Here is an 18,773-nt window from a genome sequence, read left to right as displayed (position 1 = left end):
AATGAGCATGAGAAGTTTGTTTGCCACTAATGCATATGATGGGTTGAAAAATTATCAACTCTTTCTGGTCAAGGACATTAAAATACCTAAAGAGGTTCATGCCTGCTGTAGGGGCAGAAAATAAGTAGGTATATTCATAATGAAACAAATAGAATGATTGGGCTGACTGAAGTCGATGATAAAGTCAAAAGAAGAGAGCTTGAGTTTCAGCCCCTCTGACTTAATTATGGTTACATATGAGGATACACCTAGAATTAGCGAGAACATGGAAAGAATTATTTCCTTTTCCAAGTTACATTATGTGTTTCAAGACATGCCACATCATGTACAGGAATCAACCAACTCTTGCCCCATTAGCTGAATACATTGCCTATGAAAAATAACTTTGTGTCCAATATTTCTCTCAAAATATTTATTTTTTTCTAGTATATTGTGTACTGGAATAGTATAATATAATTAGTTGCCTGTATAGGAATAAAATTGGGTGCAGAAAGTAGGTTGGATTGCCCTTTGTTTGACTGAGTAAAAATTTGGTATTTCTTCAATCTCTCTGATTATTGAATTTCCTAAAATGTACATATTGCTCCAGGATGAATGAGATTTTTGCTGTTATAATCTTTACATATCAGCTGATAGCTACCTAATGCAGTAGATATTACCCATATTATTTAAAGCAGAATATCTATATACATGTTTATGTAAATGTTACTTGAAGACCAAGTCACTGGTGTCAGTCTCAAGAAATTCGTTTTTCGTGTTAATGGTCTTTAATTAAGACTTTGAAAGTTCTACTTCATAAACTTAACAAAATTTTCACTTTTTATTGCTATTTCCCTTTTTTTCTATATAGACCTTATATTTATAAAAACTTTCCTTTATAGCAATTTTCAATTCAATTCAAATTTTGTATACAATATAAAATTTATGTCTGGGAAAATTACCATATTTTTTACTAAGATTAATTTTCATTTCCCTAAAAGCAATGCAGATGAAAAAAGTGAGTATTTCATAACTTCATTTATTCAATAATTATGAACAACCAACAATAACTTATGAATTAATAAATCACAAAAAGTCTGTCCTTACCATATCTTTCACAGGAAACAGCGTGTTGATGTAGAGTATATTTCTCCACCAATACTTTGGGCAATTGATATGGTCTAAGGTTGGTGGCTCAAACACAGAATTATGGTAGAAAATTTTCATGGTGACTTCCACCAGCCCCAGCACGAAGAGATACGGAGCTGTCAGTCTTCAAATTAGGATAGTAAAATGAGTTGTTAAAAACAGCCAAATATTTATTAGTAAATATGTAGGTACTGAATTGTTATTTGTTAAAACCTCCTATCATCCATTTTTATCAAATTAAGGTGGTGCACCAATGGAATCAGTGATTAAATATTATAGGTGCTAATGACCTCAGTGGTTGAGGTGCCTAAAAATTAAATTTTTGCTACTTAAATATGAGTGAAATTCATAAAAATTTTATATCTCTTGTCTAAAATCTAAAATGCAAAAATTACTGTTAATATTAAGTAATTGGTTAAGGAGGTATCAATAAAAGAATATCAATCTTTAATTATTAATGGCCAGAGGTTCCAAAAAGCATAAAACCATTCATGCTTTAAATCAATTATTTCTAGGGGTGTCATGAAAACACAGGTAAGTTGTATGTTTGTGCACTGATAGCATCATCAAAACCTAATCTTTGTTTAATTTCCGCTCAGATGGAAATTTGAAATTCAATGGAAAATTAAACATGCAAAACAAGAGAATTCCATGATTAAATTTACAACATAAGACATTTTGCATGAAAAGAGTCCCTGTTGAAGAATTTCTCATGAGACAAGATTTCTAAAAGTTATTTCAAAGACCCATTTTTGGATGGTAGTTTTTTCTTGGACCTGCAGAGTAAACAAACAGAAAGAGGCACTACATGCATTTCGAATTTATGGCATTTTCTGCAAGATGTAATAACACTCTTTTTTCATCTCCATGTACTATGATACAGCCTAGTTGTACCTGTATTATTTGAAAATGAATAATTTTAAATCGTTTTGATTTCATCATGTTCCAATTCATCCTGCTTTTTGTGGACATCACCTAATTTTCCAAGTAAAAATTATGACTCTCAAACAATTAAGAAAATTAATGTATGGTCTGCAGTTTGTCAGTTTGAGGGAATTTAATTGTTCCTTTCCCTGTGCCTTTTATGGTTTCCTAGGAAGATCTGGTTCCCAAAAAATCATACATCTCATGAGGAGATGAGGTTACCCAGAGAGACTTAAATTGAACCTGGGCCCTCTGGTCAGCAATCCCACACTCTATTTTATTGTTACTATTAAAATAGAGGCTGTGGTCCTTGAAGTAAACCAGCGATAAGCATATGGAGAAGTAGTAGTTGATATTTGAGGCGGACACTTCATGGAAGTCCATACAGATGGAAGACCTTAAGAATAAAGATGAAAAACAATGGAATACTGAAGTCTTCACTGCTAAGATATTCAATATGTTGGATATCTAGGTTGTGTAATTCTTTTTCTGTAATCAATCTTTATGTTTTTACATAAAATAATATAAATTTCCAAATTTTGTGCGCTCTATTTTTGTTTCAGAAATATATACTATTTACTATTTTAAAATGACCAATAATAGGTAGGCTGGGCAATATACCTTCTATGAGATAAAGTGGAATTAATTATCTAAAGTCAAATTAGATTTCAGTGTCTCATTTCTTAATTTTCTCTCAAATTAGTAGCATAACTATGGGTGGGTGAAATAAGGGCTGCTGTGGATGGAAATTTAGGTGCACTGCATTGGATAATAAGTTTTTTTATAGGTAGTGGCAATGAAAGTGAAAATGATTACTCTATATGAGCCATAAATAGCTATCCCCTGTTAATTTCAGGCTTAGGATGTGATTGAGAATTACATCAGGACGGAGGAAATTAGAGTTTAAAATATCATCTAATATGTAAATTTGAATTGTATGTTACCCAAAATATTATGAACGTTATGGATCAAATTTACTATCAAGATTGCATATGCATCTAAAGTACAGCTATTTTTTAAGTATGCCCTACATAATCCAAAAAATAGTTTAGCTAAAAATTTTAATTTTACCCTTGGTGAACCTGAGGATAATAAAAATTTTGTGTTTTCAAGAACCACCAAGAATCGTATGCAGAATATTATAGGTTACAAGTTTGTTAAAATTTATCAATGGTACTACCTTCCAAAACGATAAGCCATGAGGCCAACAAACTGAAGAATGTTGGATTTAGCTCCAGTTGTTCTTGTTAGCTGCTTTACATCCAACTTGGATGTGGTTCGGAAATATAGGAATGATACCAGCAGGCCACTATTTAAAAAAAATAAGAATAATTATCATTTAATATAATATCTAATGCAAACATCTATAAATTGGAAAATATCATTAAAAGTACGTATGGGTACATGTACATGAATTCATTTTAATTTAATAAATATGTAGGTAATAAAGTAATAAAGGCTTCTTAAAGTCACTGACAGATCCTCAAATTAGGAATGATATTTATGCATGCTTTTTTCTGAGGTGGTTATATATTTGCATAGAACAAAATAATTTTCCAAGCAGAGGAAATTCATGAAATGCTTTAAATGTTTAAGTTATTTAGAACTTTTATTCACATTAAACATACTCCATTGTACTTTGATATATTCTTTATTTCACATCCAAATCTGAATAGCTGAAAGTTCCCTTCACAGATCACTTACCTGATGAAAAAGAATGTATCAACAGAAAATGCTGCATTGGAGATTGTTTGAAAAAAGAATTCCTTTTCCACCACTCCCCTATAAGCCATATTGTCTGAAAGATAGAATTATATGCAAGAATTATTGTATTAAAATTTCCATGCTCTGTGATTTGCATTATCAGTGGTATCGACATTGAGCATTATGCTAAGTGCCTATAATGAACTATGAAAAGGAAATCAAAGTGATTACACCGATACATTTATAATTTTATTACAATTTCTGTTTCATGGTATTATGCACAGTATTGTATGCCAACAATATATCAAGATACACTTCCGTTTAATTTTGACTTCTTGTTATGTTAATCACATACTTTTCTTTTATTTTTCAGGCATATGAATAAATGTACAGAGAGCCAATCAACTGTGAATACTAACTTTGTACACTATGGAATCTTGGTGGGCATACATTTAATGTGCTAACATTTTGATGATTTTTTTAATTTATGAATTGTGTTTTCAATGTCAAACAACTTAATTATTACAACTATAATTTTAGCCTTTTTTATTTGTCATGCTTGTGTGAGGCAGTTGGGTGTCCATCCGATTGAACCTAATATCATTGGTTTACCTGAGTACTTGAAGGCCACTAGGCAAGTGTGTCCTAGGATGACCCAGAGCATACTCAAGAAACGAAGTCCATGTAGAGTTGGAAGAGTATCTGAACCAACTGTGTGATCTGCTATGGTTGCCAAGTTTCTTCGGATTGAAAAGGAGAGAGCCGTCTCTGATGCTAATCCAGCTGCAAAAAATATCATCAGTGACATCAATCCACAGTTCTTCTGAACAATTTAGCCAAAGGATTATACGCATGCCATTATTATATTTTGTTTTCTGGACACCTCTGATGATTCTCGGTCGTTCAAAAGCCTTGTTTCACTCATTGTTCGATTTCCCTGGGAACTATACACCAGAAAGTCCACAATAGAAGGAAAAAGGTCATGCAAAGGGGTGCATGCAAGAGAACAATGATTTAAATGTTACCAAGAGGCATATGAGGTGTGAAAAATTTTAACAGAAAATAATATTGGACTGAATTTGGGTGTGGAAGAGGTCTCATAGGAGCTCTTGGCAATCTATGGGAGTTTTTAGGGACTCTCTAACCTGCTTATTTGATGAACCACTTATGATAAACTGTTTCTACAACACCCACTCAAAAGTGGTATTTGCCAATGCACTTTGTGTCTACCTTTGGGGCTTCTTTTCCAGAGCTGAAACTTAATGTACTAGTCCTTATAGATTTTTCATAAGGAAAGTCTTCTAATAGCAATAAAATGATATGGATTTATCAAAAGTATATATTTAAACAGTAGCTGAGTTATAAGTTTTTAATTTCGTTTCATTTTACTTTTATGGAACTCATAGTTGAGTTACACTTTTCAGGAGCAGGTCCCATGTGACCTGTAAATTTTACTAAACAGGTAATATTTATCAGATGCCTTTAATTTCACCACCAATGGAAAAAGGAACACACAGGCTCTGAAGGGATAATTTTTTAATTCCTTAACTTATTTGATACCAATAATAATAGTTGAAATAATATACCTGAGAAACTTTTCATAAATCAAGGTTTTCATGGCTTTCTAAATATTTAAAAACATTTTGTCACCAACTAATTTTTTAATGTTCTTCATCAGCTTATTTTCTTTCTCAAAATCAAATAAATTTTTGATATTTTTGTCCTGTCTTTAACTTCTGTACTCACTAAGGATTCAAATTGCTGTTTACGCCAAAATGTCCTCTCTGAAATGCTCTTAAATATTTACAGTAAGTCATAAACATCTAATGATCAAATTTCAAACTTTGCTTGGGTTGCTTTCTGAAAGCTTACTTGCTACAATCTAAAATGATTGAGTCATAACCAAATGAAGAGTAAATGAATTACCGAAGCTACAATAGCATGGAATAGGTCAAGTTACATAATCTATACTTTGAATTCAATGCAGTTCATTTTGTAGCATTTAAGGGTAAAAATAGGGCCTTTGTTAGATATCTAAGAACTGGAGAGACTTTTTTTACCATTTGCACTATTTAAGAAAAACAACCAATGGTGGCATATTTATCCTTGAGGTAGGATTTATACATGGACATCATAATGTGTTATCAATCAGAGAATTGATTTGTGGAAGCTCCCTGTACCCACTCCTGTCAATCTATTCATTCATTTCTAGCTCCTCGAGCCAACATTTTTCATTACTTGCTTCTTGTCATTCACCCTAGGCCTCTTTGTGTAATGTGTTCCTCTCCATGTTTTCTCCAATTTTTGATCTGGGCCATTTTAATTATCTACTAGTCATGCTGCCTCCTGATTTAACCAGATCATTTAAATATCAAGCATGAATTTTATATAATCCAGAAGTTATACATTAATGCAACCATACAATAGGCACTTGGCGTTTAACCTGAAACTCACCCACTATATCTGAATAGCCTCCAATGGAGCTGGTGTCATCTTTTGGCTGATACATCACATCTGGGCAGTCTTTATCACCTATTGCATAGGAAAGGAAGAAATGGTTAAACATTTTCTCCTGCTGGTGTTCAATGACAATGAGTCCAATTCCATGAAAATAAATTGTGCTATGAATTTATGTTTTGCCCCAGTTCATAGAAAAATATAGGAATTTCATAGTTCTGGCATTTAATTCTCAACCATTCATTGTCACTTATGATCATATCAACAGGATGGCCATATATTGGTATGATAATATAAAACTGTAAAACCTATCTTTTCTTCCAAGTGGTGAGGATAATCATATGACAAGAACAGTGTGTTTTTAGGTGGCAATCATTTCTTTGATAAGTCACCCATAAAGGTTGCGGTTTTGATTGCAAGAGATCAATTTTGCTAAAGGTTTGACAGTAGCTTATTCTATGCACAATTGATAAATTCAATAAATAAAATAATATTTTGTAAAATTAATAATAAACAATAGATATATCTAAAAAATATCTTTAGAAAATGTCATGGGTAGTGTTTGGAGAAGTTTGGCAAGTCTGCACCATAAATGAGACGTTATTTATGCTTAAATTTCTGTGGGAGTTTCAGTGGAACTAAAATAAGGCCTCATTTTCAATTGTATGAAGCAAAAAGAAATTCCTGGGATTATTGTGGATTTGCTGAAAATATTAAGTTCTCGATATATATTTTTGAAACATTCTTGTCTTAATATTTTCTCTCATTATATTCATTGTAATATTTATTTTGCTAACCAAGCCATTGAAAAACTACTGAAAGTGCGTGTTTGGAGAGAATGACATCACTGGAAAAGAAGTGTGAGGGAGGGAGATTCCTTGGTCTTCTTTTAAATTTTAACCAGTCAGTCTCCATGTGATGGGCGAATATGTAAACACAAACATAGTTTGCTAAGACACATGTAATGTACAGCAGTACTGACTGTGGTAACCATTCTTTATTATCTGCGCCCACTCATTCATTAGCACCCATGTGCATAATTGTTCTGCATCTTAAATGCTTTCCTCCAAGAAGGAGCCCGTACACAATTGTGCCCCCGACCCACATATCACATATACATGTAATATGTGGGTCGCGGTAGTCGAGGGGGTCGAGCGTTGGCCTACTGACTGGAGGGTCCCAGGTCCGATTACCGGGCAAGGCACTCTGGGCACCTGCAGCTCCACCCAAGCTATTTGATTTTTCGGGTACCAGGTCAATTATCAAATAAAAGGCCAATGTATTGGCCTTTTATTTGATATTACCCCTCATAATCCATCTCTTCATGGGTGTTTTCCTGTGTGGGTTTTTACCAGGCGAGCAGTGCCACCCTCTCCCTAGCTTTTCCCACAAACCTCATTCTTTACTTAGACTTTCCTTATTTTATTGTTCTCTTTAATCACTGTCATATACTTTGAGCATGTGTGTATGTGTTGGTGTATCCTTAATTTATATATGTATATGTATGTATATATATATATGTGTATATATATATATATATATATATATATATATATATATATATATATATATATATATATATATATATATATACACATTCAAACACGAAATCCCGCCAAACGGCGAATAAATACTCATATATATACAGAAACATATATAAGGAAAAGGGATAGGAACACGTATAAAGGATGAACACAATAGAGGTGGGGAAGGCGGAATCGAACGGATCACAAGAGTAAAAATATTTCCTCAACCGGGACTCGAACACCGGATCTTTCCACTTGCCGGGCGGATGCTCTTAACCACTTGAGCTATCGAGGATATGTAATTTACCCTGAGATCCTAAAGAATCGGGGCGCTTGGCGACATATAAGACCCACGGATCTCAGGGTAAATTACATATCCTCGATAGCTCAAGTGGTTAAGAGCATCCGCCCGGCAAGTGGAAAGATCCGGTGTTCGAGTCCCGGTTGAGGAAATATTTTTACTCTTGTGATCCGTTCGATTCCGCCTTCCCCACCTCTATTGTGTTCGTCCTTTATACGTGTTCCTATCCCTTTTCCTTATATATGTTTCTGTATATATATGAGTATATATATATATATATATATATATATATATATATATATATATATATATATATATATATATATATATAAATACATACATATATATATATATATGTATATATATGTATATAAATATATATAATAATGAATTTGTGTCTGTCTATATGTATCTATGGGTATATATGCATGTAATTATAAATTTTACGCCTGATATAATTAGTATACAACGATGGGTTAAATGGAAGAAGGGACCATTATGTCTCAATTTCGCCCAAATAAAGACATCTATCTATCCTTCTTATAAGAACAGATATTACACTCGAGGATCAAATATATTGTATGGTTCGCTGGTCAGGGAGCGAGTGCTTCACTTTATTCATATTCACTCTATTATTCACATTAGTATTACGCGAATCCTTTATGTTGGTCACCGTATGTTAGATGTGCTAATGAATGTTGCATTGCCTTGCATATGATTTTTGCCTACAAGTTTGCCACTCAATGCAACAATTTCAAAGTGTAAAAATCATTCGCCTTGACTGGGATTCGAACCCAGATCCCTCAATATCCGAATTAGCTGATTAGCGGATGACTCCGTTAAAAGTTACTGTTGCAGCATCTCCCGCAGTTTCAGCCTAAGCCCAATATTTCCACCTTTACCTGCAAATAATTTTCCACTCCATCTGCCTATTCCTAGGATATCTCTCACCAAGCGCTCACTGTTATTTCGCCTCTCCTCCCTTCTAAATTCACCCCCTCACACTCTCCATCCCTTTTAACTTATCATGCAACCATTTCACCACCAAAACTTCATCCCACCTTTCAGTAAATTAAAATTTTCCCCTGTCCATACTCGTTTCTCGTTGTTTATTGTTATGCTGTTATTGTCTTTTGCCCTCTTTCATGTTTGTTATATTTTTCACTTTAAAATGGCGCTACTGCTGTATGTGAACAATGTTTTAAAATAAATAAATAAAATAAATAAATAAAATAAACAAATAAAATAAACAAATAAAATAAATAAATAAAATAAATAAATAAAATAAATAAATAAAATAAATAAATAAAATAAATAAATAAAATAAATAAATAAAATAAATAAATAAAATAAATAAATAAAATAAATAAATTCCTATATTACTGTATTTTTAATTGAAATCAGTGCGTATAATAAAACTTAATATGCTCAAACTCGACCATAATATGATTTCGGTCTGACGTACGTGAAATAAACATAGGAATATTTTTATGTAGAGAAGGCTATTGAGGCTTATTCTTAGATTTAGCGGCATGAAATGTGGAAAATATGCAACGGCTACAATATCCACATCTCAAGCAATTTCCAATTGGAGATAGTGGTAATGTATTTTGGCAAAATAACTAAGATCTATCGACGATAAATGTACAGAGAAGGGGTAGTATTGCCCCAACCAAAGAATGAAAAGTCATTCTCGTTGGAAAAACGAGTGGAGATTCATGGCTTTGATTGCTGGATTTGATGACTTGGCGGCATAATCCATCTTATTATCGAGGGATAACCCAGAATTTCTAAGCGGTTACTTTTTTTTGATCGATCGAGGTCGAATAAACAGATGCAATGCGGATAAACTTGATCAATGCAATTGTTTTCCATGCATAATATTAGTGTTAATGGCGACTCCTTTTTAAATCGACCGAAATAACCATTTTCATACGGAAAATGAGTCGCGTCAGATCGAGAGCGGGCGGAGGCATTGCAGCGAAGCGATCAAAACTCGTCAAAATGTCAGACCGTCGTATCACACCACTCGTCATCTACGTCGATCGGTGACCAGCGCACGAATCACGCGAGAAGAGAACGAGTAGCTTGCCCTCACCTCTCTCTGTCACCGAAGTCTGCAGATTCAAGGTCACGGGGAGTCCGAGACAAAAGATGGAAGGGAAGCGGCGCGTCTTCCGTCCCGCCGTTTCCTCCCGCTCTTCCCGGGCCGGCGGCTCCATCGCCTCGGGCCGCGCCTTCCGGGAGGCTGCGTGCGGCGGCGGGCATTGGTAGGCGCCCATCAGGATTGGGGCGGGGGCGTCGGCCTCTTCCGGCCGCCCACCCGACTCCGCGTCCCCGGCCACGCGACCCTTGGCGTACTCCAGCCACAGGTCGTACGAGGTGCCGATGACCATTAGGAGCACCACGGCGGACGTGACGGCCCTGTTGGAGGACGAGGAGGGTTCGATTAGTCCGCGGTAACTCTCTGGGCACGAGTGATATCTCATGCCGTGCGAACAGTCACGGTGACACGTGACTCGGAATGTTAGGCCCCTGACTTTAAATGTAAAAATGTGGAAATTTCAGGATTAGTATGCTACTTATTGGTGATAGGGAGGATGGGTTATTGGGATTGGAAGGTCAGGTTAAGCTTCCAATTCATTTCTTCATAATAACCCCGTTTGACTTTACTTGTTTAACCAATTCGTAAATAACGAAATTAAAATAAAACAAATTTTATGCCATATAGGTGGGAACGGTATAGTAACCAATTCAAGAATCTCATTGAAAATATCCGGTTTTCATCGTCTCAAATTTACTCGGCGAAATGAAAGTCTAAATTCTGCCTTACAGCTCCCCAGTTGCTTTTTCTGCCTCGATTAGTCACCACAATCGCTGCTGAATATTCTAAGCGTGCTTCCCTGAAGTGGGTTTAAAAGAGTTATCACTGGCTACTTCCTAAACGATGGCTCCCGGCTGCCTTTAGTGGCTTTGCAGATTATCCTCTCAAGCAGTTCCGAGTGCACAGTCGTTCCTGGAAGCACGTGCTTCTAAATCATCGGCAGAAATAGGTTATACGTGTGCTGAACCTAGAACAGAAACTCAGAACAGCCCAATATTTTCATGACAAGGCACTCATTAATAGTGTAATATTAAAACCACTGGAGGAATTAATGATGTACTAATTAACCACTGTAGATGAGAATCGAAATTTAAAATAATGAAAACAAACGTTCATTTAAGGAATCTCTGGAAAGATAACTTTCGATGCAACGGAATTAGAAAGGAACTGGATTATTAATGAACCAACTGAAGTAAAACTTAAAGAAATGTAAAAATGAGCTATAATTTTGATTATTAAAAAGTCTTCCGGTTCCACGGATAAACTTTCATTTCGGAAATACAAGTTCAACAGTCTTTCATTCATGAGTCGATGGGTTGAATTTGGGACCTCTCTCTGCTTGGCTAATGATGTTCACTCGAATATGAGGCATGAGTGCGCGAAAAAGTTTGCTCAGAAAATTTTAAACCCAGCATTAAAAAAGAATCACTTGCCTTCAAGGAGTTTCAAGTCATTTTAGGGCACATTCCAGAATTTCACCCGTGCCCTACATTTTGGAAGGTGGTGTGTCCACCAGCTACAGTCATCAATCCATAGTTATTATACATGCATGTATAAACAGCAAGATCACAGGCGACAGGGTCACAACGGAGCCGTTTGCCTTAGAGCGCTGTCTATACGACGGCCTTGAACCGCTTCGAAATTTTCCTCTCTTCTCGGAGCGTTTTCCATTTATTATGCGTAGAAGCAAAGTTTCAAAATGTGTCTGTGATTAGTTTCAGGTTTTGTGTTCGATATTACGTATGGAAAGCGCCTTTCCTTTTTAGTCCTTGATTTTTCTTGGCTATTCTTTAATGGAATTGGGATACTGTTAAAACCTGGCCGTGTGGGTCTCGTGGACAATTTTAGAAAATTGGTTTCAATTAATATTGAGCTTCTGAGATCCGAATAAATAAGACAGGGATTAACAAATTGTGTAATCGGCAGTTGTGAACTTTCGAGTCGTCAATTTTTTAAAAAGATCGGTATCAAGACGTAGATAAAACTACTTCATTTGATTTGTTTGCGTATGTAGTGATCAACGATGAATTTCTTTCTCTCCATTAGCATTTCCCTTCCTTAGCACTTCTCGGACTTATTATTGTGGAAACCGAATTATATGCAACGTAGTCTACGATCCAGCATATAACGACTTGAGCATAATCTGTTTAACCCCGACTCACTAGTTTTAAATCAATGCAAAATAAACGAAACGTATATGGCTACATATTCTCGACTTTAATATATAAAAGTTAAAGAGCACTCAAATTTTTAAAGAACCAAAACGATAACATGATTAAAATTTCGAATGGTTATTTGGTGGTAGCTCAATGAAAAACCTGAAACAAACCCTTCTACAAGGTTCGTTTATATTTCGTCTGATATTGTCCTCCCGTTAGCATATACAGGCGCATGGGTGAAGGTGATCTGTTATTAATGCAACAATTTCAGAGTGTAAAAATCATTCGCCTTGACTGGGAAGGCGAATGATTTTTACACTCTGAAATTGTTGCATAGAAATGCACATTAGCGGATGACTCCGTTAAAAGTTACTGTTGCGGCATCTCCCGCAGTTTCTTTGGAATGTGATCTGTTATTGTGATCGTCTATGTACTTAGTCAATATTTCTCTTGAAAAAAACAACTCCACAAATACTGGGTCAATAATAAGGCTGTAGTCATTTGGGACCAAAGCAAAGTTTTCGGTTAGCCTAAACATCTTTTAAATTCCAGGCAATCTTAATTAGAAGGGCGACACCTAGGATGGAGTTTCTCTTTTGATAAAGGCACAATGCCTTTTCCCTTTTGCTTATAGGTTAGAAAAACTCACTAATATCGCTCTTTTTTTTACAAAGTTGGCCGATCGAGGAAATCACGTTTCCCTCTTGAAAATGTATTTCCTCTCTGGAGCATTATATGCATACGCGAATGTAATTTAATGTTTCTACTCTGTATTAGCATACGAAAATTAAATCAACTCTTACCAATGGTAACCCTGATCACGTACAAGTTGTGTGAAGGTATTCCACATTCTAGGTTCTCTCTAATCTCCTCTCCTTATCTGACTTTGCATTTCTTCAATAATAAAATATAGAGGAAGCAATCATAGGCGTTACGAAATGAATTTAAACACGGTTAAACAAATTTGACTACATTTTAATCCAAAACGTCACTGAAATAGAATTTGCAGATTATAGTCGTAAATGTGGATTTCTTGAGTCAAGTTTGTAGTAAGGGGAATGAGCCTGCAATCGACACTGCCGAGAAAGTGGTAATAAATGAATGTTTAAGCCCGTGCAGTGCCTTTGCGGGAATCCAATGCCAGCCCTTTTGACATTATCGCACACGCTTCCTCCCTCTGGCGATGTATGTGGTAAGCGATCCAACTCTATCACGGATAGAATAAAAGGCAGGAATTTAAATACATTCTTGGCCCTTTAGACTCGAAACTGGAGCGTAAAAATTTGATTAGATTCGAACTTTTGAATTACGCAGCTTAATGCCACGGTTAGATTTACGGTTGTTGTTCAGATTGAACTATATTGACGAGATAATCTGCCACATTTTACTTCACTGAAGTTAATTTTATCCGCATTGTGACGGTTCAGGTGAGAACAGTTCGCGATTACATTATTCATATTTAACAAAATCTGGCGTAGTTAAAGGGACGCAGAATTAAATGTGTCGGAAATAGTTTTCATAAGTCATTCTGATTATATTACGAGGGCGATTCGAAAAGTAAGGTCTCTTATTTTGTTTCATGAAAATCAATTTTATTCTCAACTTTGCGTGCATCGTTGGAAAGGTTGAGCATTTAGCTATTTTTCTACATAGTCGCCTTGACGATCGATCTCTTTTTGCATCCTTGTAAACAGCTTTTTAACACCGGCGTCGTACATTTCTCCCGCCGCGTCACGAAGCCAACTAACGACTGCTTCTCCGATAAACAATCATAGCCATTTAGTGGAAGTGTACGGTGAGAAGTGAATGGACATCAAAAACGTGCGGAAGTGGTGCAGGGAGTTTTTTAAATGGCCGGGAAAACGTCCACGATGAGCAGCGGTCGGGGCGGCCGAGTTTGCCGGAATCAACGGTGGCTCCAATTGACGATATGGTGCGCAATAACCGGAGAATTACCCTTCATGAGATAAAGGAAGGCCTTAATGAAGAGGGTAGCTACTTTTCCGTGCAGAATATTGTGTCGGGGGTCCTCGGTTACAACGAGGTGTCTCACCAAAGGAGTGCGTTTGCATCATGACAATGCACGCCCACATGTGTCACATCAAACGACCTCCCTACTCAATGAATTCGGCTGGGATATCATCATAGACCACCCTCCTCACAACCCGGACGTTGCTCCCAGCGACTACCACCTGTTTCTCGCATTAAAAAAACACCTTGGAGGACAGAAATTCAAGTCAGACTAGGAAGTTCAAGAATCTTGGTATTTATGGCATTTTATGACTTTCAGACATTTAGTGGAGGAATACTTGTTGCTCAAAAATTAACATCAGTATATCAAGGCGTGGTCAAATGCAATCGGATTTGTTGCATAGTGTACATATTTCGATTTAGTCCTCATTCCTAAAATCCAATTATTTTCTCTCTTTATTAGATTTTTGGTAATAATGCTAGTCAAAAAACACATGCTGCATGTAAAATTATTGAAAATCTATAAACCCAACTTAATATATCAGCCGGGAATCCATAAACAGCGTTGGGTCGGAGCTCTCTTTGTCTCTCCCTCCGACTCCCCATATTCATTCTCAATTGCTGTTTGGAGAAATATGCGTTTCTGAACGACCCAAGGTTTAGCAAACAAGCAAACCCTTCTTATTATCTTTTACGTTGATTTTCTGTAAGGCACTCCTGTAATATATTGGCATATAAATTCGACACTTTTTCATTCATTGGAGAAGATGTGGAGAGCTAAAAAAATAGTTTATTGTAACGCAAACTGGTCAAATGTTCAGTGTAATCATGCAAAATAGAATTATGAATATTTTGGCTAAACAGGTTGAAAAATTGGCAAAGGAGTTTGAACACTTTCAATTTAAAATCTAGGAAACCTAAGCTCCACGGCCTCGTAAAATAACAAATTAAATGAAAACTCCTACAGCCGTAGTAAGTTAGCACCATTCATTCCGTAATGGAAACAAACTTTGTAGTGATGGTTTGTCGCGACGCACAACTCTCGTCTTTCCTGTTTTGTTGCTTTCTATCTTTGTTGGTTACTCAGTGAGGCCCTTTTTGAATATGTGAGTGAGTGATTGTTTTCCTCAATGCTCGTGAGTGTGTCAGCTCTGTGGTTGTCCCTCGCGCGGAATTTATTCTCGTAAACAGTCACGGATAGTGTGTGTGTGTTCATAAACCCAGGTATCCTTAGCGGAGTCCCTTTAACCCTGTCAATAATCCCATTTGGGTTGAGTGTGTTTGGGTCTGTAGTCGGTCACTGGCGAGGAAGCAGCATCCCCGCAAACTGATACAGAAGGGTATTCTAGTTGGTAAATTGTGGCTGATCACTGTCGCGGAATTTATTTTCTCACAACAAATGTAGTTTTCATTTCGGAACGAGTGGTGCTAACTTATTACGGAAATAGGAGTAAATTCGACATTTCATTTGTTACCTTCAATTTAGGAATTTAGTTTACTTCAAAATCCAAATTAGCCGATTCCTCCATTGAGACGAAATGTATGCCCGCGGACGGGGAGGACCGTGGCCGTCGCAAACGGGGTTTCGCTCCTTACACTAGCACGTGGAACGTGGGGTCCGTCCAGAAGGTGTAGTACTCGGCTGGCGTCTTCACCTCCAGCACCTGGACGGTCCTCGGCATGGCCAGCGCCGTCTCTGTGCGCGAAGAAATCCTCATGAGAGCGATTACGTCCTCGGAGGAGCATTCTGCGGGCAGGCACAGGCCGATCCTTACGTAGCGACCCTGGGAAGATAGAGAAGGAGATATTTAGTCAATGGGAATGGGATCCGGGGGTCGACCGCGAAGGCGACCGCCTGGGATGGGCGATTCTCAAGCGAGGGAAGGGATACGCGGGAAGCTGGGCTTCGAAGCCCTTCCTGGACTCAATGTGGTTTTTCCTTCAAGTGAAATGACCCCAGTGAAAATATTCTGAAAATTTCACCGGAGCATCGTGACTTAGTGATTAAGATTGAATCAATGAATATCCCTGTATCAATCAATTCCCCCAAAGTTTTTTTTTGGCTTCAGTTTTCAGATTAATAATCCTTTTCCTCTGCAATTTACGGCACAATCAGAGCACAACCATTTCCACAAATAAATTCCGATGATCGCTTCGTGATGCACGTCAGCGCGCTTCAAAACAGCACCACTTCTCAGAGCCCTCCCGACGATGCCCTCCAGCAAGCATGCACGTGTGTACAACACCGCAACAATTGCTCCAGCTAAGGATTTCATTCCCGGACAAATAATTCAATCCCCATAGAATGGGATTTTGATTTCTTCAGTTCCGTGACAAAAGAAAAGGCAACTCTTGACAAGAAAAAAAACTAAATTCTGAAAAAAATAATGGTGCAATTTTCGAGAAGAATGATTTTACATCACATTAACCCATGGAAAACTTCTTATCAGACATGAATAATATTGAGTGGACACAATTACTAAGTAGCGCAAGTGACATTATCTATTTGACTGGTATTAATATCCAAAATAAAAAAGTTATAAGGGGGGAGAAGGAGGGAAACCAAGCGTTCTATTAATTTCAACTGAACTGCTCCTGTGAGTTTGATTGCCAGTGATTGTTTTTCCCGCCCCAAACTGTTCAGTTGCATATTTCCGTAGACATTTCCATTTGTGGACGGTTATTTTCTTAAAGGTAGAGCGGTCTCTCCTTATTATTGTAATCAGTGACTTGATGTTTCATTCCGGTTCTTTGAGCAAGCCTCCGCCTTCAAAAGGCATCACTCGAAGAAAAGACAAATCCCGATTCCGAGGATACCATTTCTTTGTTTTCATTCTAAACGTTTTTTACCTCTGCCACACACCCATTTTTTTAGCAAACATTATTTACTGCAAGCAGGATACCAAGATCTGACAGCAGGCAGGAACTTATCGACTTTTGCCATCACACTTGAATTATTAATAATTAATTCAAAATTAGCTTTCCCTAGAGATTCGCCTCACTCACGCAGTTTATTTTTCAAAAGTACAAGGCAAACTTTACACTGGTACCAGCGCCACATTTTACCAAGAAACTGGAATGACAATTCATAGATTTTGAACGCAATTATACAATCTTGAGATTTGCAACCCTTAGCTCCAGCCTAAAAGCCGTATTCGAAACGATAACGGAGGAATATGATAGTTGGCGCTTCGCTGGACGCCTTCGCTTCGCCAAACGCTAAAAACAAGATTCGGAACGAACCCGAAGACAGGCAAAATAAATATTAAAAATGGATTTGGGTTAAAATAAACTTGGGGGACATGAATTTATAGAGTTTTATTATATGACCGATTCAATAATAAGGATTTTTGCGCTAATTTTCCCATAATACTTCATCAAAAAGGGAGTATGTTGAACATGGCCTCTTTTGGAGCACGCGATCTACAGTAAAAATATAAATTAAAATGGGAAGAGCTACTTTGGTAAGAAACTATTATTCAATAGATCAATGCTAAAGTTAATTTTTGTGAGGAAATATTTCTGGTTTTCTTCGTTACCATGGGTTAATACATTATTAGTACTTGAAGTCCCAATAGCATCTTTGGCTTTCTTTGCATGAAGGGTAAAAAATAGTGCCATGCATCAGCGGAGTTTAGCAAACAATGTGCTTCTCAGTTTTACGTTCAAGCGATATGTTGTTTTTTGTTTGCAAAATAAACATTGGGTAATTTAAAAATAAAATCAATCTTTGGACTAAATTCCAAAATATGGTATTCATTTATAATTTGTAATTTGATATTTGCGAGTAATGATTATTGCTACCTTTACAAAACAGTCAATACCAACTTCCTTAGCAAAGGGGAGTCACGTTTCACCTTACGACATCAATGTAATTTTCCTCAACTGTCGTATGTCTGTCAGCGTAGACCCAGGGGGGATCGAGATGGTGCGGGGGCTAACGTACTGGCTTGCCACCCTGAGGGCGCGGGTTCAAATCCCGGCGGTGTTGAATATTTTTCAGAGGTATCTCGATCCCTACTTGAGGTGCTTTGTGGAGGGCACTTTGAGTGAGTACGGCGTCCGTCGGATGGGACGTTAAGCTGCGGACCCCTTGGCGCCTTTCGTAAAGAGTAGGCTAATGCCGACGCCGGGTTTCTCTCCATCCTTCATCCTTTCCTGTCCATCCCCTATGGCGCAAATGACCTTAGCTGTCGGTCGCCTCCCCTAAAAACTACTACTACTACTACCGTAGACCCAGCATTGTAGACCCAGTGGCTAAACAGGTATTTTTCTAAGCCTCGCCTAGCATTGTCCTAAACTCCATAGCACCAGCACTATTGTAAGCCATCCTTCTAATTCACATACTTCTCAATTCCCTTCAATCATTCCATCGTGCCAAATCCAGTCTCTCTCTACATTGCCTGCCCAACATCCTCTCCTCTCTGTCTCGCAAAATCCAAAATTCCAATGTCACTCAGTATGCCCTGAATGCACTTTTCCTACCCTTCTCCGATTTT

The 18,773-nt window shown here is 37.1% G+C and overlaps 1 protein-coding gene across 1 annotated transcript in view; it reads right to left on the bottom strand.

Annotated features, from left to right (window-relative positions):
• The window catches only part of LOC139696493 (nose resistant to fluoxetine protein 6), a 49,018-nt gene that overhangs the window by 11,024 nt on the left and 19,221 nt on the right, over window positions 1-18,773 (bottom strand). Inside the window, exons 3-9 of the mRNA XM_071595317.1 lie at window positions 15,871-16,058; window positions 10,139-10,464; window positions 6,211-6,288; window positions 4,369-4,539; window positions 3,757-3,850; window positions 3,233-3,361; window positions 1,087-1,252 (exon numbers count right to left, since the gene is read on the bottom strand). Of these exons, the coding sequence (XP_071451418.1) occupies window positions 1,087-1,252; window positions 3,233-3,361; window positions 3,757-3,850; window positions 4,369-4,539; window positions 6,211-6,288; window positions 10,139-10,464; window positions 15,871-16,058 (1,152 nt within the window). The remainder of the gene's footprint in view (window positions 1-1,086; window positions 1,253-3,232; window positions 3,362-3,756; window positions 3,851-4,368; window positions 4,540-6,210; window positions 6,289-10,138; window positions 10,465-15,870; window positions 16,059-18,773) is intronic.

Source organism: Hetaerina americana, unplaced genomic scaffold (assembly GCF_022747635.1).
Source record: "Hetaerina americana unplaced genomic scaffold, ioHetAmer1.1.p SCAF_1, whole genome shotgun sequence".
NCBI lineage: Eukaryota > Metazoa > Arthropoda > Insecta > Odonata > Calopterygidae > Hetaerina > Hetaerina americana.
The sequence above is the reverse complement of the archived record's forward strand: the minus strand, read 5'-3'. Positions and strand labels throughout refer to the sequence as shown.